The 16,175-nt window shown below is 42.3% G+C and overlaps 1 protein-coding gene across 1 annotated transcript in view; it reads left to right on the forward strand.

Annotated features, from left to right (window-relative positions):
- VSTM2L (V-set and transmembrane domain containing 2 like) overlaps window positions 1–16,175 on the forward strand; it is a 147,023-nt gene that overhangs the window by 97,081 nt on the left and 33,767 nt on the right. Inside the window, exon 2 of the mRNA XM_077459044.1 lies at window positions 15,288–15,457. Coding sequence (XP_077315170.1) covers window positions 15,288–15,457 — 170 coding nt within the window. The remainder of the gene's footprint in view (window positions 1–15,287; window positions 15,458–16,175) is intronic.

Below are 16,175 nucleotides of genomic sequence, written 5' to 3' on the forward strand. Positions count from 1 at the left end.
ATTGCAAGACCCTAACAATCACAGGCATGGCTCCTAGAGGCAGAGGGATGATGGGATTTGTAGTTTCACCCTTAGTTTCACCCTTAGCTGGAGTGCCGAGGTTGCCTACCCCTGGCCTAAAGCCTAACTCTAGTCAGCCATAAAAACTTGTTTGTGTGCCCCCCTTCCCCATAAGTTTGATAACAATGAATGTTCTTTAACAAAAAAGAACATACATTTGCATTCCACATTAAGAATCATGCTACCATAATTAGCGTGTGCTGTAAATTGCCTCCAGCATTTCTCTTGTTTCTTCTTGCTGGAGGTCCCCCTTTTGTTGAAGTTCAGAGCAGTTACTTCCTTAACAACAACTACTGTCTATGTCACCTTCTGTAATTAAAATATGTATATTTCCAGCCTTGATTATAAGTCTTGGCTCAGATAGTGAGGAAGGCTGACAGTAGCTTTATAATACTGAAGTTCACAGGAGAAGTAAGTTTGTAAGTTTAACTCTTTTGAGTCTCCCTGGAAACAGAATTTGTCCTTTCACATTATCTGTTTTACTTTTCTCCCTTCCTAATCTGTGTTCCCTCAGCACAGTTTGTGTCATTCCTTATCTGCTTCTAGTGGCTCTGATTTTAGGCACAGTGCTGAGAATAGAGAGCAACTGAGCATGTGCAGAGCAGGGTGAACAGTGCATTACTGGATTTTAAACAGTAAAGCCATTTTTTTTGTGTTTTACATAGTTCCACCTGCAAAAAAGGCCAGCCTGAAGTGATCTGTCAGGACTTAAAGTAGCTGTAAACCTTTGTCATGAAATATGAACTAAGTATATCCTTCTGCTTGTCTCAATTAAGAGTAGTGAAGCCGTATACACATGATTGGACTTTCCGACAGGAAATGTTCGATGACAGGCTGTTGGTGGAAAATCCGACCGTGTGTATGCTCCATCAGAAAATTGTGAGATTTTCTGCAGAGAAATGTTGGATGGCAGGTTTTAATTTTTTCCGCGGACAAATGTGTGTTATTAGATTTTTCGAGCGTGTGTACACAAGTCCATTGGACAAAAGTCCAAAGTACAAACACGCATGCTTGGAAGCAAGGATGAGCCAGAAGCGGTCGGTCTTGTAAACTAGCGTTCGTAATGGAGAATTAACATTCGTGACGTTGCAGATTATGAAATCTCGAAATGCAGCGCACAATTCTCTTCTTCTTTAATGGGATAATAATGAAGCTGCTTTGCTGGTGATACTGATGGAGATATTGCAAATGAATTTTCAAAGGCTTTTTTTTCTAGTGATTTCAAGAATAATATTATTATGCTTTTTTTTTTACCGTAATTATTTGGGCAAGTTACCACAACACCATTTGCCCCGTTTTTAAGATCAAAGCTACAACTATGTTGATGCCCCTTGTCAATTTTACATTTTATTTTTTTAACTGTAACTGCCTCCTCCCAAACTGTCATTTGAAGTAAAACACATAGCCAAGTATTATTCTCCACAATTGTTTTATTGTGCATTAAAAAAATAAAAAAAATAAAATTAGACATGCTATCTGCCAATAGAACTTAACCAAAAAGTGCATTCTATGCATCCAAAAATATAGCAAATATCATCAAAGTCACATCATTATTCAACCAAAAAAGTAATGTCAAAGCAATAACTCCAAGGCCAATAATAGATATCCTCCGATTCCGCAACATGTCTGGTTGACGAACGGCTGTTCAGAAACAAACTGAAAAGTGCAAAACGAAAAGCACGAATCAAAACTCACCAAACCTCTACTAAAACGAAATTAGTAGAAGGAGCCCAAAGGGTGGCGCTAAAGAGCTGAAAAACAACGTAGTACATCACTACGTTCGTATTTGTTGGCCAACAATTCCTTGCCGTTGGTATGGCAGACAAGTTTGGGCCAACACCCTTCAGACAAAAATCCACGGTTTTGTTAGCCAACAATACGATAGTGTGTACGAGGCTTAAGTGTCATTTCTGTCTGCTGCTTCATTCCTCTGCTGTCAGCATAAGTCACTTCTGACAAATTTTCCTGAAACCAAGAGATGAAAAGGTGGCAAGGGAGGGATTTCCAGCACACAACCTGTGATTGACAGCCTCAACTCTGTTCCTGTGTCCTGTGTGAAGGGGGAGTGTCCTTTGCCTCCAATCAAACTGAGATCTGCAGAGTATAACTTTGGCTCCTTGCTCCCTGCTTTCGGAAAGATCAGACATGCTGTATAAATGGTGCACTTTGAATTTAGAGAAGAGATGCCAGCAGATAAACAGGTACAACTTTATGTAGGGGGATTTGTTTAAACTTTTTTAGGTAGAAGGATTTGTTTCATCTCTGTGTATCACCAGAGGCAAGTCATTTCACTGGCTATATGTAAGGATTTACAACCACTTACATTTTCTGACTAAAGTGCCACTTTAAAGGGTAACTCCACTTTCGTGGGGTAAAAAAATAGCAAATAAAGAAAAACTTGTATAGCGTATACAAATGTGACACAAGTCATATTGTGATTGAATGTTATTAAAAATGACCTTTCCTATTCAATCTGCAGCCACTGTAATTTTCTTAGAATGTATTGCAATATGGCTACCTGGAGTTGTTCTGTACAGACTGTGTACTGACCACTCCAAGAAACATAATTTCCTACTTGTGTGATTGGTTCACCAATTTTCCCAGAAGTCTGCCTAAGATACAAGTCAGATTTCAGGCATCCCCTGCAACAAAAATGTCATTTTTGGTGAGACATTCCCTGTAGGAACACATCTAAAGGGATGCAGGCCTAGCAGATGTCCTCATTATTGCCCTGCAGGTGCACACCTGATAGATAATTATGAAACCTCTCCCAATAGACACACTCATCACAGAGGCACAAAGGAACATACAGGGATTACTTTAGAATAACAAAAGGTAGGAATCTGAAATAAAGTTTGTTAAAATCCTTGCAATACACATAGCTCACTCAGAGGGGAATATTTTTTTCTCAACAAAAGTGGAGTTACGCTTTAAGTGATTATGAGCAAGTGGAGGTAGTATACTTCTGCTAGACTAAACCTTGCTGTCCGGGTGTATGTGTGTAGGAGGGTGGGGGGCACATACTACTACGTTTGTATGGCTAATTGGAGTTCAGCTTTAACAAGGACTTGACTCTGGCATTAGCTGGTGGTGCTGAGCTTATTTATGAAGTTATTCTGTGCCCTCAGTATGGTATTGCAGCATAGGGAATGCCAATTTTATTCTTGCCTCAGGCTTGACTTTGTCCACAGCTGGCACTGCTGAGAGATAAACAAAAGCAGTGATTGATCAACTCGTTGTTATCCATACAACACAAAAATATCAGTCTTGTCTAGACTAGCCTTTTAAATGCAAAAATATCATACAAATTTTTAAATGTTAACAAGCGTAAGCTTACCCTCCCAGAGCTCCCAACTGTCCTTGATTTTGAGGGACTGTCCCTGATTTGGAACAATGTCCCTCTTTCCCCCTTATTTGTCCCTCATTTTGGTCTGATCTCTATAGTTGTTTATAAAATGCACTTTTTATCTTTCAAAAAGTGTTTCCTAGTGCTAAACCTTTCATCCAATTTCTAATGGCGTGTATACACGGCCGGACTTTTCGACAGCAAAGGTCCGACGGAACGAATCCGCCAGACAATTTGATCGTGTGTGGGCTTCATCGGACCTTTGCTGTCAAAAAATCAGACAGACTTTAGATTTAGAACATGTTTCAAATCTTTCCGACGGACTCGAGTCCAGTCGAAAAATCAGGTTGTCTGTATGCTAGTCCGACGGACTAAAACCGATGCTAGGGCAACTGGCTATGAACTTCCTTATTCTAGTCCGGTCGCACATCATCACGGTCGAATCTGTCGGACTTTGGTGTGATTGTGTGTAGACAAGACCGTTTCGAAAGTCCTTTGAAAAGGGAATTCAGTCCATCGAAGTCCGGTCGTGTGTACACGGCATTAACCACATGCCGACCGTGCCATAGCCGAAAGAAGGGTACAGCGCGGTCGGCTTATTCTGGGAGGGCGTCCATGGAGGTCGTCCTAGAATCTTGCTCCTGAGTGCCCCCTGGGGTGCGCGCCCAGGAACATCAGTGACCGCCAGGTCCTATCACATGCTGTGATCCATGTGATCGCTCCGTCAAATGACGGAGTGATCACTTGTAAACAAACTGGCGTCATGTCATGACACCGTTTGCTCCCTCCCCTCTCTGTACCGATCGATACAGTGCGAAGGGAGAGGGGGAGAGATGGCAGCAGCACTGTGGGCTGGATATGTAGTGCCCACAGCGCTGCTCAGTGCCAATAATCTGCAGTACTCTGCCCATACTCTGCAACACTGTGCAATACCCTGCCAATACTCTGCAACACTGTGCAATACTCTGCAATAATCTGCCAATACTCTGCCAATACTCTGCCAATACTCACCAATACTCGCCAATACTCTGCCAATACTCGCCAATACTCTGCCAATACTCTGCCAATACTCGCCAATACTCTGCCAATACTCACCAATACTCACCAATACTCTGCCAATACTCGCCAATACTCCAGTAAATGTTAAAAGAAACAAGGAATTTTTTTTTTGTACTGAATTTTCAGTCTTTTTTGTTTAATAGCGCAAAAAATAAAAAACCCAGCGGTGATTAAACACCACCAAAAGAAAGCTCTGTTTGTGTGAAAAAAAGGACAAAAATTTAATTTGGGTACAGTGTTGCATGACTGAGTAATTGTCATTCAAAGTGTGAGAGCACCGAAAGCTGAAAATTGGTCTGGTTAGGAAGGGGGTTTAAGTGCCCAGTGGTCAAGTGGTTAATTGCTGCATTTGTACATTTTAAAAGCCAATATAAAGGAATAGTAGTTGTATATAAAAAAAAAACTTCTTGTGGATTTAATTAACTTTTTTTGGTTAATTCTCTATTAAGGGGGTGTGGCAGGGGGCATGTCCCATTCCTACATACATTTGTTAGTAGGTGTCCCTTATTTCCATCTCAAAATGTTGGGAGGTATGCCCTCCTGTTTCATATACTGTGTCGAGTCATTTACTAGTTGTATCACTCATTCTACCTAGTGATCATACCAGCAAGAGTATTCCTCAGCACTTCCCATCATAGTGTGTCAACTCTTATTTACTCACTGCAAGAGTAGCGTAGCCACCCTATGATGCCTGCTCCTGAAAACTACAAGCTGACGTGTCGAAATGCGGCATGCCTGCACATTCATTCTATGTCTCTTAATAATAACCACCCACATACTCAGGAACGCCTTCCACACTGCCCTATTGCTTTGACTAAAGTGGTTCCAAGGTCTGTGCAGCTGTGTGCCCTGACAACTGAGATGCTCTTGGCTCTTGAGTAAAGCTACTGGCAAAATAAGCTAAATAAAGAACTTTAAAATAGCCATGTTGATCCAAAAGATTTTTTTTTTTTTTTTTGGACACAAGTAAATATAGGTGTTTTCCTTTAGAACTTAGCTCTGCTTTAATGTCTGAAGGACAATGGTATTTAAAAATTCTTATGTGAATACCCAGCTTGGTAGCCATGATGGTGCCCAGGGCTGGTGCTACCATTAGGCAAACTAGGCAGCCACTGCTACTGCTGTCTAGAGCACCCATCCACTGGTGTCCCTACTATCTTCTCTCTGCAGCAAGCAACTAAGTCTCAGCAGGCAGCCGCTGCTCCATTCACACATAGTGTCAAAGGTGCAGCGGCGGCGGAGGACTGTGTCTGTGTCCCGACTCCCGAATTAATGGAAGCAAGCAAACATTCACTTATGGGCAATGAATGGTAAGCAGCATTGATGGGTGCTGGTGAGGATGCATTGATGGATGCTGGTAAAGCTGCATTTGATGGGCGCTGGTGAGGCTGCATTTGATGGGCGCTGGTGAGGCTGAATTTGATGGGCGCATCATTAAAGACTATCCTTGTTTTGAGATTTTGGTGTTTACATGTTTAAAACAGTTTTTTTTGCTAGAAAATTACTTAGAACCCCCAAACATGATATATTGTTTTTTTTTCAAAAAAAATGGCGGTCATTGCAATACTTTTATTCACACCGTATTTGCGCAGCGGTCTTACAGGTGCACTTTTTTTTAATAAAAAAATAAGACAGCAGTAAAGTTAGCCCAATATTTTTTTATATTGTGAAAGATAATGTTACGCCAAGTAAATTGATACCCTTTAAAATTGCACCCGCTTGTGGAATGGCGTCAAACTTTTACCCTTAAAAATCTCCATTGGCGACGTTTAAAAAATCCTACAGGTTGCATGTTTTGAGTTACAGAAGAGGGCTAGAATTATTGTTCTCACTCTGTCGTTCGTGGTGATACCTCACATGTGTGATTTGACCACCATTTTCATATGCAGGCGCTACTCACATATGCGTTCGCTTCTGCACGCAAGCTCATCTGGATGGGGCGCTTTAAAAAACTTTTTTTTTCTTATTTATTTTACTTAATTTTATTAATTTTTTCACTTTTTTTTTTTTTTTTAAATGGGTCACTTTTATTCCTATTACAAGGAATGTAAACATCCCTTGTAATAGAAAAAAAGCATGACAGGTCCTCTTAAATATGAGATCTGGGGGTCAAAAAATCCTCAGATCTCATATTTGAACTTAAATGCAATAAAAAAAAAAAAGATTTTGTCATTTGAAAAAATGACATTGAAAAAATGTACCTTTAAGAGTTGTGGGCGGAAGTGACGTTTTGACGTCGCCCCTGCCCTGCTATGGTATGGAGACGGGTGGCGGCCATCTTCCCCTCACTCATCTCCATACCCAGGCACAGATAGGACCCAATCGCCTCCACTGCTGCCAACTGCTCTGGTAAGCGGCAGAGGGCGTGGGAGAGCGGCGGGAGGGGGGGCCCTCTCCCACCAGCGATAACGGTGATCTTGCGAATCCGCCGCAGAGACCACCATTATCATAAATACGACCGGCTCCTGAAAAGATGGATATCTTGGTTGTGGCAGCAGCTGCTGCCGTTACCGTGATATCCATCTTCAAAGTGTCAACGTATATGTACAGGAGACGGTCGGCAAGTGGTTAAAAAGGTGGGGTATACATGGGCAGGGCAAAGGGGGTGGAGTCAGGGTGGAGCTGGGGGGGGATTTTGGGGGCGGCAAAATGAGGTTTCGCCTAGGGCAGTGATGGCGAACCTTGGCACTCCAGATGTTTTGGAACTGCATTTCCCATGATGCTCATCTACACTGCAGTGTAGTTGAGCATCATGGGAAATGTAGTTTCAAAACATCTGGGGTGCCAAGGTTCGCCACCATCACTGGCCTAGGGTGTCAAAAACCCTTGCACCAGCCCTGATGGTGCCATATCTTGGTAAGGAGATTTATGGAAGGGACTTTTGCAAAGGCACAACCATGACAAATATATGTAAAAATACAAATATAAATGTATTAAATGCAATCTTAAGACACTAATAAAATACTTGCAATAGTAAATGCAAAATTTGCACAGGATGATAGGACTTTCTTCATACAAGGAAAATCTCTGCATTTCTCAACATGTTGTTGAGCTAGGTATTGGCTTGCAAATCAGTCTCCAGTACTTTTATAACACGCAATCCAGTCTTATTCCATTCAATTTTAACTGGTAAATTACCAAAAGTATCGGGACGCCTTCCTTTACACGCGCATGAACTTTAATGACATCCCAGTCGTAGTCCGTAGGGTTCAATATTGAGTTGGTCCACCCTTTGCAGCTATAACAGCTTCAACTCTTCTGGGAAGGCTGGCCACAAGGTTTAGGAGTGTGTCTATGGGAATGTTTGACCATTCTTGCAGAAGTGCATTTGTGAGGTCAGGCATTGGTGTTGGATGAGAAGGTCTGGCTCGCAGTCTCCGCTCTAATTCATCCCAAATATGTTCTATTGGGTTGAGGTCAGGAGTCTGTGCAGGCCAGTCAAGTTCCTCCACCCCAAACTCTCTCATCCATGTCTTTATGGACCTTGCTTTGTGCACTGGTGCGCAGTCATGCTGGAACAGGAAGGGGCCAACTCCAAACTGTTCCTACATAGTTGGGAAGAGCATGATATTGTCCAAAAGGAACAGAATCCCTTCACTGTATGAAAACCCCGGCTCTCAGCCGCAGCTCCAAAACTCTAGCACTGTACTTTCTGGCATCAATGAAAAGAGAGATTTTTACAGTACACAGCAACAAAAAAAACAACTTTCTGAGTGCCTTATGAGGCTTGTTTGGGCCGTGTCATCAATGACCTGAATTAGGGATTTGAGCCAAATGTTGCCGGCAAAATCAACAAAAAATGCAAAGCAATGCAAATGCATTCTGTGTGCATGGACCATTGGCTTTTATATCATAGAACAGGCATTGACTTTTTACAGCAGTTGGAAAGCTTCAATAACACAAAGCAAATGTCTGCTCTCTATGCCCACCAAGTGCCAGTCCACCCAAAATTGACACTTTTATTTTTAGTACATGCTGGAGTGTTATCCCATCTAAAGGTGAGATCTGAATTCAGGGATTCTCGCCCTCGCTGTTGCCAATATGAGGGCTTCCCTCTTTCCATGCTGTGTATATATGTGTGTATATGTGTGTGTATCTATATATATATATATATATATATATATATATATATATATATATATATATAATGTATATTTATATATATTATTCTAATATATATATATATATATATATATATATATTAAGGCTGTGGAAATTAAAGATTAATTCCTTGATTAATTGATAATTTTTTTTGATCGATCAAAATTCTTTTGATCAGTACACACCTCTCCGCCGGCTTCTGGGTCTTCAGGGAGTTCCGTCGGAGATCCGGTGACGTGACGGACATCAATGTCACTGGACTCCTGCCCCCTTCCCCAAGTGCCTCCATCTGCTAACAAAGGGAAGGGCAGAGGAGTCCGATGACGTTGACGTTCTGAACGTAACACGTACGGGGGAGGAGCTACGCATGGCGTCATCCGCTGCTACGGAACTAACACGATTGTCGGCTTTACATGCTGTGTTTTTATCAACTTTATGTCAGTAGTTTGTGTTTTGAAAATTAAATCTTATACTTAAGCGGTGAGCACTTCGATCTTTTCTTTCTACCCATGACCTGGCATCCTTGCTGAGATCTAAGGAGACGTGAGAGAAGTTTATGGTCCGTGTTAACCCTTTTGATACCCGCTTGCATGACCACCTGTTTGCACAGAGGTCCATGCCATAAGGTGAAAGTGATTAGTTAGACCGGAGGTGGAGGGATTGTCACGCTACTGTGGAAAAAAGAAGTTACTTACGTCAGTGCTACAGTTTGAATTTAAAACGTATTTGTGTGAACTGTGATTGTATATAGTGTATACCACATTTACCACTGACTAATGCAGAGTTGTAATGCAAGGAGATCAGCTAAAAGTAGTTGGATCTGTATGTGCATTATAATTAATCGAGATTAATCGTTAAAAAAAAAAAAAAACAATTACTCGAACACGAAAATTTGAATCAGTAACAGCCCTAATATATATATATATATATATATATATATATATATATAACAAAGAATACAGGAGGAATTGGGACACAAAAGTGGGCCAAGTAAAACCGGGATCAGCTTTGCTTGGTTGTTTGTAACAGTAAACCAGAAGCGATGACTTGACATCACTTCCGATTTACTCGTAAACCGTCGGCACCAGTTTTTAAAAATTGAAAGGATTCAAAAACACAAATCTTGGTGTTTTGAATGCTTTTAAAGTGGTTGTAAACCCTTACAAACCACTTTGACCTACAGGTAAGCCTAGATTAAGGCTTACCTGTAGGTCCAAGCAATATCTCCTAAACCTATATGGTTTAGGAGATATTTGCCCGAAAACGGGCACCGCTGTCTACAGGGCATGCGCCGTAGACAGCGGCGCGCAGGCGCACTGAACGCGGCAGTTCCAAAAATGGAGCTGCCGCATTTGTCGACTCCCATGCGCATGCGCGGGAGTGACATCATCGCGGCTTCGCCGAATGACAGCGGCGTAGCTGCGAGACGCCACAAGCAAGATGGATGCGGCGGACTACAAGGGACAGCGCAACTTCGCTGGCTCCTGTGTCAGGTAAGTGACACATAATGGACTACTATGCGATGCATAGTAGTCCATTATGCTTTACCTTTGCAGGGAAAAAAAGAGGAAGTAAACTCATCAGGGTTTACTTCCTCTTTAAGTGCAGAGGAGTAATATGGGGTATTTTAGACCCTAGATCTCTCCATAAAAAGCACCTGTCACATGCCGCTGTCACTAGGATGTTTACTTTCCTTGTGACCGCAATAAAAGTAATAAAAAAATAATTAAAGCAACAGTGTAAAAAAAAAAGTTAATAATAATTACGAAAAAAAAAGTAAAGTGCCCCTATCCTTTTGTGCTCGCACGCAAAGGCGAAAGCGCATGTCGGTCCCGCATGCACGCAAACAGCGATTGTTCATGTGAGGTATCACCATGAACGTCAGATCATGAGCAGTAATTCTAGAACCAGACCTTCTCTGTAAATCTAAAGTGGCAACCTGTAAAGGCTTTTAAAGCGTCGGCCATGGATGGTAAATTTTGCGTTGTTTGTTGTCGTTACACGGGCGTGCGCAATTTTACAGCGGCTGAGACAAATTTAGCTGGGGGGGTGCACAATTTTAGTCTTGCCTAGGGAAGCACAAAACCAAAATACACCACTGTGTGTATGGTTTATTCTACCAAAGGCAAAGTAGAAATAAAAGGCAAAATGTTTGTGTATATAATATAGTTATAAATACATCTTTTTTTCTGTTTTTTTTTTTTTTTCAATAAGTGATCACATGGCCTCTGTTCTCAGCTGCAGGGGGCGTGTCAGCGGGAGGCAAAGAAACAGCAGTACACTGATTTTCCAAGCAGAGAGCTGTGCTAGGGAACATGTCAGCAGAAAACTGACCATTGAATTACAGGCAGGCTCTGTTTTGCACAGAGTGACCCCGATCCTCCTTTTCTGGGGGCCCTCATTGGCGCTTGTGGCTCCTCCTCTTCTAGAGTGCCCCCACAGAGAGCCGTATTCCATGGGGGCACTTGTGCGGGTGCGCTCCCGAGTCCCGTTGCTTTGTCCATTGACACAGCAGGACTCCACCCCTCCCCCCGGCTCCTGTCACAGTTGATTTGACCGACGCCAGCGGGAGCAATTGGCTCCTGCTGCAATCAATCAATCCAATGAGGACAAGAAACAGAGGCTGGAACTGCTGTGCTCGTTCTCTATGCTGGAAAGACTGGGTTCAGGTAGGTAAATGGGGGGGCTCTGGGGGGCAGCTGCAGCACGGAAGTTTTTTTCACCTTAATACATAGAATACATTAAGGGGAAAAACACTGAACCCCTTTAAGTTTCAGAAATGCAGCTTCCTGTGTTGCGCCTCTGGCTTGCTTATTGGACAAGGAAGCAGAAGCATCAGGAAGGTGATTCAGGATGCAGTAAAGTTGAACCAGGGAGTAGAAGAGCATAGCTGCTAAGTGTGGCAGGAGTATATAAATCACAGGCCTCGCATAACAGAACAAATCCTTAGGCAATTAACATATATATTCATCTGTGTATTTAGCGTTTTCCCGTCAGTTCCACTTCAATCGCTTTAGCAACCTGCCTTTCGTTTTGAATTTTTTTGGCAGTCTGATCCTTTTTTTTTTTTTTTGCAGCTCTTATTGTCCCCTTTGTAACTCTGGAACAATTAAAGTGTTTCTTTAAATTTTTACTTAAGTGCTTTTTTTTTCTTCTCATTTATTGCTTTTGTAGAGTAGAAGTGTTTTTTTTTTTTTGTATTTTATTCTTATTACACATAAGATAAATGATGCAGTGTTTTCTTTCATAAAGTCGATGAGGAAAAAACTCCCATTTATGTTCTATGTTCTATGTCTATTTTCTTTTTACAATAAACTCTCATAGTCTGTATATTAAAAGGCCCCCTTGGCACGGGGTAGTTGGCTCTTTTACCATTAAGTGTTTTTTTGTTTTTTTTACAGCATATACTTATTTTTTATAGCTTAGATAAAATGTTATCATATTATGATCACTCCTACACCAATATTCTCTAATATGAAGATCATATGTAATTAGCTCTACATTATTTTAGATTGATGGATGTAGCAGAGTATCATTTCACATTAAATCTATAAACTGGCTTCTAATAGTGTCCTATAGTAAATGTATATATTTTAACCCTTTTTCAGTACCCTTACGATATACGAGGGCTGTTAAAGTATAAGTGATTCCTAACAATGAACTTCTCCTATTTGCTCCCTTTTGGTCTGTTAACAACTTCCTGCCCCCATGTATATTTTAATATGTGTTCTCCCCATTGAGAATTAGCACCCCACACTTTACTCGGCTGTTGGCTCTCAATCCTGGCTGTCACTGGTAGCCGGGGTCCCCGCTGACAATCAGGAACCAGTGAGATTGGTTCCAGATCATGTGATCACCATGTCAGCACTAAGGCTTGGTTCACATCCATGCAGGTCCGGCATGCATTGTTTGCGTGGGCACAGCAGCCCATGCGAGATATGCAGGAAAAAGGTCCCTGACTCTTTTTCCAAAATGCACTCGGAGGTCAGCCACACAGGACCACATGGTGATGCCGCACCAAAGCTGTTTTAGCACACGAGGTGTGGGGGTATGATTAAGAATTAATGGCAGCCAGGGGCGTTGCTAGGTCTACAAAAGATCTGGGGCTAGAGACCATAGCAGCATAATAAAGAAAGTCATATGCTTGGGCAGGCATACACTTGTGTATATAGTAAAATACGTGTGTATATATCCCCAGAGGGCCCCCCTTACATCAGGGTCCCCAGAGAGTCCCCCTTAAATCAGGGTTCCCAGAGAGCCCCCCCCCTTACATCAGGGTCCCCAGAGAGGCCCCCCTTACATCAGGGTCCCCAGAGAGGCCCCCTTAAATCAGGGTTCCCAGAGAGCCCCCCACTTACATCAGGGTCCCCAGAGAGCCTCCTTCTTAAATCAGGGTCCCCAGAGAGCCCCCTTACATCAGGGTCCCCAGAGAGCCTCCCCCTTGCATCAGGGTCCCCAGAGAGCCCCCCACTTACATCAGGGTCCCCAGAGAGGCCCCCTTAAATCAGGGTTCCCAGAGAGCCCCCCACTTACATCAGGGTCCCCAGAGAGCCTCCTTCTTAAATCAGGGTCCCCAGAGAGCCCCCTTACATCAGGGTCCCCAGAGAGCCCCCTCTTACATCAGGGTCCCCAGAGAGCCCCCCCCTTGCATCAGGGTCCCCAGAGAGCCCCCACTTACATCAGGGTCCCCAGAGAGCCACCCCCTTGCATCAGAGTCCCCAGAGAGCCACCCTTACATTAGGGTCCCCAGAGAGCCTCTCCCTTAAATCAGGGTCTCCACAAATCTGGCCTTTATGGAAGAGTGGCAAGAAGAAAGCCATTGTTGAAAGAAATCCATGAGAAGTCTTTTACAGTTGATGAGAAGCCATGTGGGGGACACAGCAAACATGTGGAAGAAGGTGCTCTGGTCAGATGAGACCAAAATTTGAACTTTTTGGCCTAAAAGCAAAATGCTATTTGTGGCAGAAAGCTAACACTGCACGTCACCCTGAACACACCATCCCCACTGTGAAACATGGTGGTGGCAGCATTATGTTGTGGGGATGCTTTTCTTCAGCAGGGACAGGGAAGCTGGTCAGAGTTGATGGGGATGGAGCTGAAGGTGGATGGAGCCAAATACAGGGAAATCTTAGAAGAAAACCTGTTAGAGTCTGCATAAGACTTAAGACCGGGGCGGAGGTTCACCTTCCAGCTGGACAACGACCCTAAACATACAGCCAGAGCTACAATGGAATGGTTTCGATCAAAGCATATTCATGTGTTAGAATGGCCCAGTCAAATCTAGACCTAAATCCCATTGAGAATCTGTGGCAAGACTTGAAAATTGCTGTTTACAGACGCTCTCCATCCAATCTGACAGAGCTTGCGCTATTTTGCAAAGAAGAATGGGCAAAAATGTCTCTCTCTAGATGTGCAAAGTTGGTAGAGACATCCCCAAAAAGACTTTCAGCTGTAATTGCAGTGAAAGGAGGTTCTACAAAGTATTGACTGAGGGGCTGAATACAAATACACTGAATACACTTTTCACATATTTATTTGTAAAGAGTTTGGAAAAACATAATTTTCCCTCCTCTTCACGATTATGTGCCACTTTGTGTTGGTCTATCACATAAAATCCCAATAAAACACACTTACATTTTTTGGTTGTAACATGAGAAAATGTGGACAATTTCAAGGGGTATGAATACTTTTTTCAAGGCACTGTAGTGATAACATGCAGGCAGGAGGCTCCAGTGACATTATTGAAAACCTTCACCCTGATAATTACTTCCACTTTCAGAATTCAGTGTTCATCTGTAGTGACATCTATTTAATAGGTAATCTGTGAGATGCAGCTGCACTATTGAAAAAAATAGAAAAGTTTATTGATACTTTACTCCCCCCATGTGTATTATTCCCCCTCTTCCAGAAAACATTTTTTATTTTAAAATTTTTGCGCATTTGTCAGCCTATTAAAAAAACAAAAACAAAAAAAAAACAAAGCAGGTTTTTATTATTTAAATAATGTATCAAAAAATGTAAATGTTCTTAAACATATTGAAAAAAAAATGGATTTAGGTATACAAATTAGCCATAGAGTTATTGTTAATTTACTAAATTTGGCTTGGGCATCTAGGCATTAATGACCTCTGGTCGCAAATAAGTTAAAGTGTTTCTAATGCGTTCACTTTATTTTTTTTACCTTATTGCAATCTATAGTTACCTAAGCTCAAGCTGAACGAGCGTTGCTCACAAGAAGCAGCTGCTATCAATCAAATCCAGTGGCTGGGGGGGGGGGGGGTGCTGAGACCCCCTGTCTTTGTCTATAGACACAGGGCAGCTTGAAAGCAAGCCCATATGAGTGCCACCATAGAAAGTTGTTTTCTATGGAGGCACTCGCCGAAGAGGAGGAGCCAGCAGCATCGGCTGAAGACCACAGAACTGGAGGATCAGGGCTGCTCTATGCAAAACCATTGCACAGAGCAAACAATCAACAAAACTATCAATGAAAGCAAACAATCAATGAAACTACAATATGGACACACTGTGCTGTTGATATTATAGCAGTGATAGATACTGAGGTTATAATTATGGCTTGGTCTTCGTCCAATTGTGTGATTACTATACTCTGCCAAAGAGTCAAAATGAGAATCAGTTTCTTATGGGAGATTGAGTGGTTGTTACATATGTTCTATTTTTATTTGCAAAAGTAGCCATTTATAACGGTGCTATTCTTTTTCAGCATTGTTCACGGAAATACCACATGATGTTAGCGCACACCCTGGAGAAGATGTAGAGATGGCGTGCTCCTTTCGCGGCAGCGGTGACATTCCTTACTCACTGGAGATCCAGTGGTGGTATATCCGATCCCACAAGGACTGGGCAAACAAAGATACCTGGGCAGACAGCCAGGTAAGAGATGTGCAGGCCTTGTTAAAATAACAAATACATTAGAAGAAAAAATTATTTTTTTCCATGTTTATTAGGTTGTATAATGTCTTTAGTACTTTTTTGTTTATTAATATTACAGGCATTTATGTAGCACCAACAATTTAGCAGCACTTTTACATATTGTATAGTCCCATCAGCCCCTGCCTTCAAGGAGCGTAAAATCTAAGTTCCCTATCTCATATACATATATACACATACTAGGGCCAATTTAGACAGCAGCCAATTAACCTACCAGCATTGTGTCTGTAGGATGTTAACCTACCAGCATTGTGTCTGTAGGATGTTAACCTACCAGCATTGTGTCTGCAGGATGTTAACCCACCAGCATTGTGTCTGTAGGATGTTAGCCTACCAGCATTGTGTCTGTAGGATGTTAGCCTACCAGCATTGTGTCTGTAGGATCTTAACCTACCAGCATTGTGTCTGTAGGATCTTAACATACCTGCATTGTGTCTGTAGGATCTTAACCTACCAGCATTGTGTCTGTAGGATGTTAACCTACCAGCATTGTGTCTGTAGGATCTTAACCTACCAGCATTGTATCTGTAGGGTGGTGGTCCTCAAACTGAGTTGTGGAGGTAAAAGCTCTGAGGTATCCACAGTAAAAAAGATGAATAAGGACCCATTCACATGGCCGATTACCCCCGTGTTCTGTGCAGGAGTTTGTTCTGCCCGCACA

Source organism: Lithobates pipiens, unplaced genomic scaffold (genome assembly GCF_037356315.1).
Source record: "Lithobates pipiens isolate NorthernLeopardFrog02 unplaced genomic scaffold, aLitPip1_a1.2 Scaffold_28, whole genome shotgun sequence".
NCBI classification, from domain to species: Eukaryota; Metazoa; Chordata; class Amphibia; order Anura; family Ranidae; genus Lithobates; species Lithobates pipiens.